This window comes from Arvicanthis niloticus, chromosome 1 (assembly GCF_011762505.2).
Source record: "Arvicanthis niloticus isolate mArvNil1 chromosome 1, mArvNil1.pat.X, whole genome shotgun sequence".
NCBI classification, from domain to species: domain Eukaryota; kingdom Metazoa; phylum Chordata; class Mammalia; order Rodentia; family Muridae; genus Arvicanthis; species Arvicanthis niloticus.
In genome coordinates this window covers 38758854-38771565 of record NC_047658.1, presented here as the reverse complement: position 1 = coordinate 38771565, position 12712 = coordinate 38758854, and the positions used below count along the sequence as shown (strand labels likewise).

General features: G+C 48.7%; 1 protein-coding gene across 4 annotated transcripts in view; it reads left to right on the top strand.

Annotated features, from left to right (window-relative positions):
• The window catches only part of Lrrk1 (leucine rich repeat kinase 1), a 135562-nt gene that overhangs the window by 99688 nt on the left and 23162 nt on the right, over positions 1-12712 (top strand). For all 4 annotated transcript variants that reach the window (XM_076935476.1, XM_076935471.1, XM_076935480.1 and 1 more), the window contains 7 exons: positions 305-425; positions 784-943; positions 2376-2652; positions 6680-6851; positions 9057-9220; positions 9862-10001; positions 11972-12221. In XM_076935476.1, coding sequence (XP_076791591.1) covers positions 305-425; positions 784-943; positions 2376-2652; positions 6680-6851; positions 9057-9220; positions 9862-10001; positions 11972-12221 — 1284 coding nt within the window. The remainder of the gene's footprint in view (positions 1-304; positions 426-783; positions 944-2375; positions 2653-6679; positions 6852-9056; positions 9221-9861; positions 10002-11971; positions 12222-12712) is intronic.

The following is a 12712-nucleotide window of genomic DNA, read 5'->3' as shown; positions in this document are numbered from 1 at the left end:
GTCAAAGCCTCAACATGTATATCTCTTTCCAAGCTAGCACCCTTGGGAGGCCCAGTACCTCTGGGCCTTCCTCTTCCTCTGTGAACTCAGCCTATAGGGAAGACAGACCAAAGCGGCATGTAGTAGGATAACCAGCGTGGGGCTGTGCTTTTAGAGAAAGGTCTCCAAAGCCTTCTTATTCTCTCTTAATGACTTCTCGAGGTTTGTCACCATTTGGGACAAATCTCCAGGGAGACAGGGATGCTATGTGCCCCCCAAACAAAGAAGTGCTATATTGATTAAGCCCTAATGTTTGCACATGTAGTGAGATCTCCTGCAAGAATCTGGAAGGGCAGGAGGGGCTGCGGCAACTCATCTTCCATGTCACATGCAACATGAAGGACGTGGGCAGCACTATTGGCTGTCAAAAACTTGCTGGCAGGCTGGTGAGTGTTCGAATCCCATTAGGTCAGAGGGTCTACTTTCCACTATTGGGATCCACGCTTCTGTCCCCTTTTGCTATAAGGCATACGGCTGTGTTTAAGGTCAGTAGTTCCAGGTGGGAGCAGGGAAGGATCATTGGCTATCACAATAGTCCTGGCATTACTAGATCTGCTATTACCCTGTGTGCTTGTCCCCAGGTAGAGCAAAGCCATGCTCACAGACTTGTTTGCTGTTCTAATGCTGTAAAGTCATGTCCTCTGGTCCTAGGACCATATAGTGGGACAATGGTGGGGAGTGTCGGTGAGGGCAACACGCACTCCTGGCCCCTGAGAGCCCCGTCTTTGCCCCACCTGCACCCAGATCCCCAGGAGCTACATAAGCCTACAGGAGGCCGTGCTGGCTGAGCAACAGCGCCGCAGTCTGGGCGATCAAGTACAGTATCTGACGGACAGGCAGCTGGAGCAGCTGGTGGAGCAGACACCTGGCAACGACATCAAAGATTATGAGGACCTGCAGTCTGGTAGGCCAGGAGTGGGTACCCAGGGAGCATCGGTATGGGGGACCAGAAGGCTGGTGGAAGGTAGGGAGACACCTGTGAGACTTCGGTACATCACATCTCCACCTGGACCCTCAGCACAGCAGGCTAGCCCCCAGCCCCGCCCCCATGCCCTCCCTCCACCTGCTCTTCTTCCCTTGGACAGAGAGCATGGCAGCTACTCTGCAGAGGATGCACACAGGCACAAACTGAACTGGCCACCACCCTCCAGAACCTTGGTCCAGGAAGATAATTAGGTTAAACAATTACAACCAGTTCTTATTGTTCATGGTAGTGACCATCTAAAATGTCACCACAGCTACTTCATTGGGAGAGATAGACCATTGCTCCTGGAGGAAGATAAGGTTAGGTTCCTGCCTGCTTCTGGTCACAGTGCCATCAATGAAGCAGGCAATAGCTTCTTTCACATATGCCTCTGTTCTGCTTTCCTTTCATTTGTTGTGTTAAAGCACCCTGACCACAGCAACTTGGAGGAGGAGAGGGTTGGCTTGGCTTACAATTCCAGGTTCCAGTCTGTCACGGAGAATAAGTCAAAGCAGAAATTCTAGAAGCTCATCATATCATATCCACAGTCAAGGAGAAAGAGAAACAACTGGCCTCCTGCTGACTGACTGCTCAGTTTCTTGCTAGCTTTCTTCCTTTTTATACTATTTAGGATTCCCTGTCTTGGGAATGGTGCCGCCCACAATGGGCTGTGTCAATTAATAATCAAAGCAGTCTCCCACAGACATGGCCACAGGCCAAATTGATCTAGATCATTCCTCAACTGAGACTCTTCTAGGTGATTCTGGGTTGTATCGAGTTAATAAGAACTAACCAACACAACACTTAATTGATTTAACAGGTACTGCTGAATTATATTAGCTCATGCGGTGGCCTTTATATAGTTACTACTTCAACACTGTTTCTCTAATGCCATATTTTCTCTATAAGCCACAGTCTTGTACATAGAAACACTAGACAGCCTTTTAGCCCTGTTTCAGAGGTTCGTTTTATAGCAAAATTAACCCAGATAACATGGCAATACATAGACCATGGAAGGGACGCCCATGGGATGAGAGCTCAGGTAGGGACATGCACGCAGGACAACTCACATTTTCACACAGCTCAGCAAGTGCCTACACACTTGGGACAGCACCTCAAGTGCTACTTTAGAAGGATCATGGGTAAACTTCATCAAGTGCTGAAATTTTCAGATACTCAGTCCGAGAGCAAAGATTACTTGCAGTTGCTTGGCCATCAACTCAGGATATTGGCGAGAGTCACAGCATGTCACCGGGCTCGGGCTGCCCACCCTGTCTGATGAGCCTGGCATGCCGGAAGTATTGGTTTCTTCCTGTGTCCCCCTTTGGTCCCCATGTGGTTCTGACACAGCTTCCTCCCTCCCTGTCTGCAGCCATCAGCTTCCTCATAGAAACTGGAACCCTGCTGCACTTTCCAGACACGAGCCATGGCCTAAGGAACCTGTACTTCCTGGATCCCATCTGGCTCTCTGAGTGCCTGCAGAGGATCTTTAACATCAAGGGCTCACGGTCGGTGGCGAAGAACGGGGTGATCCGAGCAGAGGACCTCAGGATGCTGCTGGTGGGGACAGGCTTCACACGGCAGACTGAGGAGCAATACTTCCAGTTCCTCGCCAAGTTCGAGATTGCCCTCCCTGTCGCCAATGACAGGTAAGCCCACAGCCCATGCTGTGCTGAAGGAAGGAATGGGGTCTGGGGATACCCGTGACCTAAGATTTCCAGGGCTACCACCAGCAAGATAACTAGCTCCTGGGGATGTCCAGTTGCCCAGTGTAGGACAGCAGGAGGGTAGATTTAAGGGACCCCACTTTGATGACCCCCATATCTGGTGCCATGGGCTGCTCTTGGGGCAGTTGGAAGAAGTCCACTTATTGAAAGCAGTTAGGAAAATTGCAAGAGGGGTTCTCCTTGGGGTAGATCTATGGTCAGATCTCCTTGGTTATACAATGAATGAAAAGAATCTATGACATGGACACACCTGTCAGTTATGGAGCACTTTCAAGTCATTAATGGCACTGAAGGTGGCTGGCTTGATAGGCTCAGGCCTGGGCCCCCACAGTGCCACTTCCCGGAAGGCTGGCGTAACATTTGGAAGCATGTCCAAGTCCCTTGCTTTCTTTCCTCTGCTACCTCATCTCACTGGACACATCATCCACACTGGCCCGAAATGTCCGTAACGTATGCTTCTTACCCCACCCTTCCAACTATGTGGCTGTCTTCTGCTTATCCTGAGACATCCTTAGTCTCCCCTGTATGCAAGTTTCACGTTCTCCCAGGTTCATTTACTGACAACCAGCTATGGTGTGAAAAGGTGGAGTAGAAAATGCTATAAACAATTTCTTCGTTTTAAATGCTATGCCATCCCCAGTTGCATAATGAAATTCCTCACCACCCCACTCTGACCACATGGGACGTGACTCATCCTTTGTCCAGTGTATCCATGCAGTATAAGCTACCCGCTTGCTAAGTAGCCACCTTGGTTATAAACTTAGCTGTTCTGATCTGGCTTTGCTTGCATTTGATCTGATCCCTGTTTTATTTACTAAAGCACAAAGGTACTGATGTTGGAAAATTGTGGCAATATGTTTTTATAATTGTATTGTTGTTTTATTATAGAGTATCATTTGTTATTCGGGTAATATAGTGGTTTGAATAGGTTTGGCCCCCATAGACTCATCTGTTTGAATCCTTGGCCCACAGGGAGTGACACTATTAGGAGGTGTGTCCCTGTTGGAGTAGGTGTGGCCTTATTAGAGGAAGTGTGTCACTGTGGGGGTGGACTTTGATGTCCTGTGCTTAAGCTTCTCCCAGGGTGAAAGAGCAGTTGTCTCCTGGCTGCCTTCAGATCACAAGATGTAGAACTCTCAGCTCTTCCTGCACCATGCCTGCCTGAACACTGCCATGCTTTCCCCCATGGTGATAATGGACTGAACCTCTGAACCTGGAACCCAGATCCAATTAAATGTTGTTCTTATGAGAGTTGCTTTGGTCATGGTATCTGTTCACAGCAATGGAAACCCTAACTAAGACTAGTAATATTTCCTTTCTTAAAGCCCATTTTGTTTGACTTTAAAATAACCACACACCAACTTCTGAAGGCCTTTTAGCTTTTAATTCCAACTGTGCCCCCTTCCCCAAATTCTTTTATTTATTTATTTCTTTTTTTTTTTTTTTTGGTTTTTCGAGACAGGGTTTCTCTGTATAGCCTTGGCTGACCTGAAACTCACTCGGTAGACCAGGCTGGCCTCGAACTCAGAAATCCGCCTGCCTCTGCCTCCCAAGTGCTGGGATTAAAGGCGTGCGCCACCACCGCCCAGCCCAAATTCTTTTATTATCAATTTATCTGGGTATTTCAATTACAATGAATATCTTATCAACAGTGAATTATCGAATCCAATGATCTCTGGTTTAAACATGAATACCTAGCTCATTTACATTTAGTGTGATTAGTTTTATAGTTGGGTTCAAGCCTAGTAGCTTATCATTTGTTTTGTATTCATAGCATTCAGTTTGTTCCTTTGTTCGTTTTTATTCTACCTTCTTCCGGGTTAATCACTTTTTCAGTCTTTTTATTCTTCCTGTCTGTTCTTGATGTGGTCTTCCATGGTTCCACTAGGTGTTAGAATACCCATCCTTAGTAGCGTCTTCTAACCTGCCTCTTCTCAACATCACCCACAGTACTCCATGTCAGCACTCATCTTCCTGAACACCACAACTGCCAGTGCCCCAAACCCTGAAGTGGGACCCTTGAGAGGGCCGAGGAGGGCACATGGAGACCAGAGCTCCCGTGGCTACCCAGTCTCCGGAAGATGCTCTATGCTAATGCAGACTGATGTCCTAACTCCTGTCATTTATTTCCTGGGTTTGATGCTGATATGGCTAGTGTCCAAAATCCATAGTCCTTTGTGATAGATCTTTCATAAAACACACCACTGCTCTGTACCCAATGCCAGAGCCTTACAATAGTGCCACCAGAGACTTCTGGGAAGCTGGGCTGGTCCCTGGGAAGCCATTCTAGAGATTCTGTTGGTATAAACTGGGTATCCACAGAGACAGCCCTGCTTTATACTTGGCTATGTGGCTTTGAGAGGGGTCTCAAGACCTTCTTGCTCCCTTATGGGACCACGAGCAGAGTCCTAAAGAGAGAAACCTTAAAAAGGAATTCAAGGTCTGTGATTTCTAAGAAACACAATCTTGTGGCAGAGTTTTTGGTCCTGTAGCTTGTAGAATATTTCTGCTCCTTCTTCAGTGTTCCCTGAGCTTTAGGTACAGGACGTGTGAGGTAGATGGATCATTCCCAGCTGGGCAACCTACCATCAGTTGTCTCTGCATTTTGACCAATTATGATGATAGTCTCTGTCAGCTGCAAAAGAAGCTTCTTTAGTGTCAGGTATAATCTGTGAGTATAAGGATGCATTTTAGAATGCAGTTAAAACATTTTCTGGTCTCCATGGGCCCTGTACACATGGCACACAGAGATACATGCAGGCAAAACAGCTATATGCATACTACTACTAATATTTTTAAAAGAGGAACGAATCCAGCCGCTCGCTGAATCTCCAGGATACCCTGTGCCTGCTCTGTGCCTGTCCCCTCAGCTCACAGCTTACAGCACATAGTGGATGTTACTTTCCAGATGCATTTGTAGGGAGGGACTCCCCAGCTATCAGCTCTTTTTTTTATTGGATATTATGTTTACATTTCAGATTTTATCCCTTCACCCCATTCCCCCACCACCCAGGAACCCCCTATCCCATCCCCCCTTCTCCTGCCTCCACAAGGGTGTGTCCCCACCTACCCCCCCCCCCGACTCCCACCTCCCCACCCTCGAATTCCTCCCTGCTTGGTGTTCAGCCTTCATGGGACCAAGGATCTCTTCTCCCACCCATGCCCGACAAGGCCATCCTCCTCTAAGTATACAGCTGGAGTCATGAGCCCCTCCCTATGTGCTCCCAGGCTGGTGGTTTAGACCCTGGGGAGCTCTGGTTAGCTGGCACTGTTGCTCTCCTCTTGGGGCCACCAACCCTTTCAGCTCCTTCAGTCCTCTAACTTCTCCATTGGGAACCCCTTGATCAGATCAATGGGTAGCTGCGAGCATCCGCCTCTGGATATGTCAGGCTCTGGCAGACCTCCAAGGAGGCAGCTATATCAGGCTCCTGTCAGCATGCACTTCCTGACATCCATATCAGCGCACCTAGGTCACACAGTGATGCAACGTTTTTAAGGATGATCATGTGCTCTTGTGTTCCCATGAAACATTTGTTTTGTGCGAAGTCTCTGTGTTCTAAGTTTTAAGGCAGTTGTGTTGTTTTAATTAGCCAAAGACAATAAACAGCTTCGAAGACTAACGACAGTTACCCTGACCCCAGTATCTGTGTTGTCCTCAGAGCCGTGCAGCTGTATTTGTTTTTCTTCCACCAACCAAAGTCGATGTTAAGTGATTTCACAACCACAACCCAGTTTTCTGAGAAGCAACTTCGATTTGCCTCGTCTGGCATTTTTATGCCTTTATATCTTCCCTCTGTGTTGGTCTAGTGTCTCGAACTGTATAGGGAGGGCCTCTGGCAAGGTGAGCCTTGTCAACTGATGCCTTCCCACAGTCCAGCATCTGCAGGGACCAGGGTCCTGTAGCAGATCTCAGGCCATGATAATCAACCTCTCCCCTTATGTGTTTCAGCTACCTCCTACCACACCTCCTTCCATCCAAACCTGGGCTGGACACCCACAGCATGCGGCACCCAATGGCTAACACCATCCAGCGGGTCTTTAAGATGAGTTTCGTGCCTGTTGGCTTCTGGCAAAGGTTCATAGCACGGATGCTGATCAGCTTGGCGGAGATGGACCTGCAGGTAGCACAGTTTCTGAAAGGGGAAGGTATGGGGATGGGAGAGCTTCTTTAAGTACACTCCTGGGGGAAGACTACATCCTCTGTGCTAGTGAGACCTCACTGAGGGTTGCTCTCCTGCAGAGATGTAACTGATGCAGGGTCAGGAAGCAAATGTAGCATGAATCCATTGTCCTTGGCTGGAAATGCCAGGTTTTTACCCGTCTTGCTTAGATTACTCCCTCCTTGAGTTATGGTTCCCCATGTTGGCCATTTCTAAGTCACCGTGGAGCTTGTTCTAGCAGAAGCAGGGTTCCCCACGAAACCACTATGGTTTTGGCTATTGCTATGAACTAGGCCAAGAACTAGCATTTAAAATCATGTCCCAGGACCCTGACTTCATGGTCTTGCTATCCTGGGTATACACTTTGACCCACCCAAGAGGAATCTATAACTGACACAGCCCTTCCCAGATCTCCCAAATTTAAAAGTTTGGTTGCAAGGACAACTCACAGGACTTGGTCCTCTCCATCTATCTTGTAGGCCCCAGGGATCAGCCAGAGTTACCGAGAGGGGGCCAAGCTGTCAGTCAACAGTAATTTCACGCAAGACAGTCACACACAAGCAATGTTTGCCTAGAGCAGTAGTTCTCAAAGTGGGGTTCACAGACCAGCAAAATTGACCTCACCTGAGATCCTGGGAGAGATGCTCACTGTCAAACCCCAACTCCAGATTTACCACCTCAGAAACTTCAGGATGGGGTCCTACTATGTTGTTGATAAGACCTCCAGGGGCTAGTGCCACACACTACAGTTTGTGAGCTCCTGGCGTGCACTCCGACTGTTGTAGTGTTGCATCTTTTTGACACTGATCTCTGCTTGCGTTTGCTTTCGCCACTCTCTAATTGCAGCACCCTTACGGAATTATAACTTCTTGGCTCAGTAAAGATGGTCTTTGATCAGCCCATTTTATGGGAAGAAAAATAAACATAGGAGGCTGAAAATCAATCAAAACCATTGCAGCCTGTGTTGTGGATGGTGGAGGTGTGGGGGAGTTGTCTCTTTATGCTGTCAAAATGGTTCACTGTCAACAGAGTGTGTGCTGGTGCTGCCTCTCCTAGGGTTCCCTCTGTCCTCTGCCCTCCATTTGAACCGTGTCCTGCTGTGTTCTAAGTGGGAGGTCACTATGCCCCCACACACATTGCCGGAGGCTGAGCTCACAGGGTGGGGGTGGGAGTGGGGGGGTGGGCTGGGTGGGAGTACCGACAGCCTGTGTGGCTGAGAAATCAATACAGAATGAAATCCTGTTAAAATTGAGATGGAAGAGAGGGGAGAGGAGTTCAGCCTCAAACTCATCAAAGACATGCAGATTTGCACAGCAGTAGTGTCTTCTATTTGTTGATCTGTCACACCAACAAAGAGCCCAGCGAGACGCCCAGCACCTCCCCCCCAGCCCCCAGCCCCGGTGGGCAGTGGATATGATAATAGTCTCTTCCTTTTCAAACCTCCCTATGCATCCAGAGCCTTAAAACCGCCAGACCCTAAACCGGGCATCCCACTGCTGAATTCTACACTGAGGGAACCAGAGAAATCGTCCGGTGTTTTTCATGTTTGTGGCACTGTATTTTAAAGGGACCAGAAGGGCCAACCTAGTAGAAAGGAAAGGTTCAAGAAGCCACTATCAGGACTTTAGGGAAATGAATTTTAAGTGGGTTTTTTATGGGACCCATGAGGTTTTCAAAGTAAACCTGTTATCTGCCTGGGGCAAGATGGGCAAGCATTCACCACGACCAGGCCAAAGAGCATGCAGAATGAGACACACACTCCGAATCATTGTTTCTTACATATATGTGTGTAATAAGAACACTCTCAGACTCAAACCTTCTTGTACCTTCCTGCTGGGTGTTAAATTGTTGATTGCTGTATTTGTCTGTCTTGTCCACATTATCTAATGTAAGCGTTCACTTGTGAAGCCAGGGAGAAAAAAGTCTTCAGAGAACAGCCTATTTGTAATCACTAGGAAAATCTGTTCCCAGGGTACCCTGGAGACCCTTCCATACCATGTGGCCTTTTACTTGGCAGCTGGGGAAGAGCAGCAGGCGTGGGAGGCACGGGTGGGAAAGATGCAGCGATTTATCAAGATAGGGCCAGGCCGGCCTGCTCAGAGCTCCACACAAGGCCAGTGAGAAGCCCAGAATTCTTAAACAGGGTCCTTTCTCTCCATCTTTCAGCTTTTTGAGAACAAGAAGAATACGAAAAGCAGAAACCGGAAAGTCACCATTTACAGTTTTACAGGGAACCAGAGAAACCGCTGCAGCACATTCAGAGTCCGAAGAAATCAGACCATCTACTGGCAGGAGGGGCTGCTGGTCACTTTCGATGGGGGCTACCTCAGGTGGGGACCTTGCTTGGAGAGCCCCCTGCTAAGTCAGCATGGTGCCCAGCATGGTGGTCCTGTGAGAGCCCTGACTTAGTGCCCTTCCCACTTGGAGTCCAGAGTTCTGCTCCTGAGGAAGGTTTATCATGGTAGCTTGCTAGAAATAGAGCCCCTCCCTGGGAATGTCCTGCTGGCCCCATCTTCCCACCCTCCCCCAACTTCTTCAGGATAGACTGAGGGAAGCCATAGTCTAGGATTTAAGTTCACTCCAGTTGGGGGAGTAGGGACAAGGACAAGTTAGATCATAAATAAATAAACAAATAAATAAATTATGTAAATAAACAAAAGAGTCACCCCAATATCCTGCAGGGCACACCAACCCTTAGAGTCCCTTGGGATTAAGTCTATCCTTGGAAGCAGGGAAATAACCCAGGTTTTTTGTTTGTTTGTTGATTTTTTTGGTTATTTTATTTATTTACATTTCAAATATTATCCCCCTTCCCAGTTTCCCCTCTGCAACCCCCGTATCTCCTCCCCCTCCCCCTTGCTTCTTTGAAGGTGCTCACCCACCCACCCACTCTCGCCTCACCACCCTAGCATTCCCCTATGCGGTGCCCCAGGTTCTTGACACTGGGCTCCTTTTCATTTCCGGGTTACAGTGTGGAATCCTCAGATGTGAACTGGAAAAAGAAAAAGAGCGGAGGAATTAAAATCATCTGCCAGTCAGAAATGAGGGACTTCTCAGCAATGGCTTTTATCACAGACCATGTCAACTCCCTGATCGACCAGTGGTTCCCTGGTAAGGGGATATTCTGGAACCAAGCCTTTGATCATGCTTACATATATACATATGTGTGTGTGTGTGTATACATATATATGTGTGTGTGTGTGCACATGTGTATATATGTATATGTCATATATGTATATATACATATGTACATACATATGTGTGTATATGTATATATGTATGTGTATATGTATATGACTGCCTCTTTGAGAAAGCAAAGTTGTCACCAGGATTCAGCCCTTTGCTGAGAGTCCTGCTCCAGGCTAGGTCAGGAGGTCCGGTGGGATAAGTGTGACACAGGGAATATGTCACAGAACAGAACTAGTTAGGACTCCTGGATGCCTACAATACATGGGGAGGCATGTCTCTGGGTCATACATGTGGCCCAATGACATTGTTAGTGTGAGTCATACATGGTTTATGTAAGTTGAAATCAAAGGGCTTGACATCGGGGATACCCAAATGTGGAGGACTGTCGCTGGCATGGGGTCAGGGAGGGAGGCGAGCAGAACTGCAATGCCAGTTCCTCCCTCCCTCTCTCCCTCCTTCCCTCCCTCCCTCCCAGTGTACCCCTACTGGTCCTGGTGGAGAGCAAGCCACCCACACAACCCTTCTCAGACTCTCTGAATCCATTTTCCTACTGACAATTTACCCAAAGAAAATACTTTTTGAAGCAAACCCCCTGGGGAGCCTCTGTTTGTTTTGCTACTGGGGTTGAGAGGCCCTGTGGGGCAGCAGTAGGAAGGCAGCTGTGGGGAGGAGCCCCCTGAGTGAGCACTCCTCCTCCTTGCAGCCTCTGGGAACCATAGTAGAGGGAGGATTCTGGACAGCGTGTCTGTCTCACAGGCTTCTATGAACTGGTCTACTCACCTGCCCCAGAGCCTTACATCCCAGGAAGACAATGGGAAGGTGCTTAGGGATGCCACAGGATACTACGTATTGTAGACACAGAGTCTGGCTCTCTTGCATATGGCTGCAAAGAATGACCAACATGTAAAGTGGCTTAGGAAGGGGGTTCTTAGAGAAAACAGCTAATGACTCACACTTCAGAGGGTTCTCGGCTAGCCAGCTGGGCTCCCAAGCTCTGTATCAACTCTCCAGACATTTTATAGCTCCCTACCAGCCCCCCTCCAGTAGGTGCTAGGAACTTGGCAGGTATGCCGAGTAACCAGTCATCTGAGAGAGAAGAAACTCAGCCAAGCATTTGAGACAAGATACCCTAGAGCCAGCAGCCAAGAGCCTCCCTGTGGATGTCAGATGCACCCAGAGCACCTAGGAATCCACACTGTCCTGTACAAAGCAGGTCATTGCCCTGCCCCAGGGTATGTCCATAGGTATTTCTTAGTACCTCCTAATGAGAGGGAATCAGAAAAGATGGGATATCCTAATAGGGAAACCCACACCAAGTGGCCAGCTTCCCCATGATCTTTTGCATTCATTATCCTCTGCATTTAACTTCCTTAGAGCATGCCAGCAAGCTTCCCATTTCTAGCTTATACTAACTGTGGTTAGGGTAACAGACTATAGCTCAGATTCAGCCCCAGCCATTGGGACAAAGTCTCCACCGCTTCCATCTTTCCTTTCTCTACCAGCCTGCCAAGGACTGCAGGAAGTCTTACTCAAGGTCTAGACCATGGGGTAACCCCTCTGTGGTGAGTCCTTTGGGATCAACAATTTTCCTGCCCACCAGAAGGCAAGGGCAGTTGGTATGTAGATGCTGTAACCCCAGCATTTGGGAAGCTGAAACCAGAGAATCTTGAGTTTGAGACCAGCCTCGGCTATATAGCTAAACCCTGCCTTAAAATCAAAACCAAAGCAATAAGGCACCCCAGAGTAGTACTGGATTTATGGTTTCCTTGAGCCCAGGTAGGAGCAGACAGAAGTTCTGATATAAAAGCCATCCAGGCTCAGAGTTCTAGGATACTGCTCAGGGGACCCACAGTCAGGTCACAGGATCTGTCTCCTCCTCTGTTCCCATTTAGCCCTGACAGCCACAGAAAGTGACGGGACTCCGCTTATGGAGCAGTATGTACCCTGCCCTGTCTGTGAAGCATCCTGGGCCCAGCATGCAGATCCAAAGGAGAGGTCAGAGAGCGTGCAGTACTTCGAAATGGAAGACTGTGTGCTCACAGCCATCGAACGGGACTTCATCTCCTGCCCCAGGCACCCAGATCTCCCAGTGCCACTTCAAGAGCTTGTACCAGAGTTGTTCATGACCGATTTCCCAGCCAGGTATGCCCCCACGGTCCCTCCCAGGACAGGGAGGCAGGCCATGCACCTCTCCTACCTGCTCACTGCTTAGCACCAGAACCATCGGGTGGCAGTAATGGTTCTAGCCATTCCTTCCTGCCAAGTCACAGGTGACTTACATCCCTGTTCTAAGCTTCCTGAATTAGACCAATGGCTTTCCACCGGAGTCCTCGGCAGGCCCTGCTGCGGTTGGCTCACAAAGCCACGGGGACACCTTCTCTTTCTGCTCCATTGTGGGTTAGCACTCCTTTCTGCTAGGCTGGGCCTCCTTAGGTTCCCATTCTGTTGCCCACTGGAGGACAGAAGGACATTGGAGGACACAGTGTTCCCTGGCCTCTGGGGATGGTGAGTGCTCCCACGCCTGTAGCCTCCTCTTTATTTTGGAGCAAAGGCCGATGCCCAGCTGCAGGCACACTCTGACTCGGTTCTTCTGGCTCATGCTACCCCTACCCTCCAAGGTGGTAACTGGGATG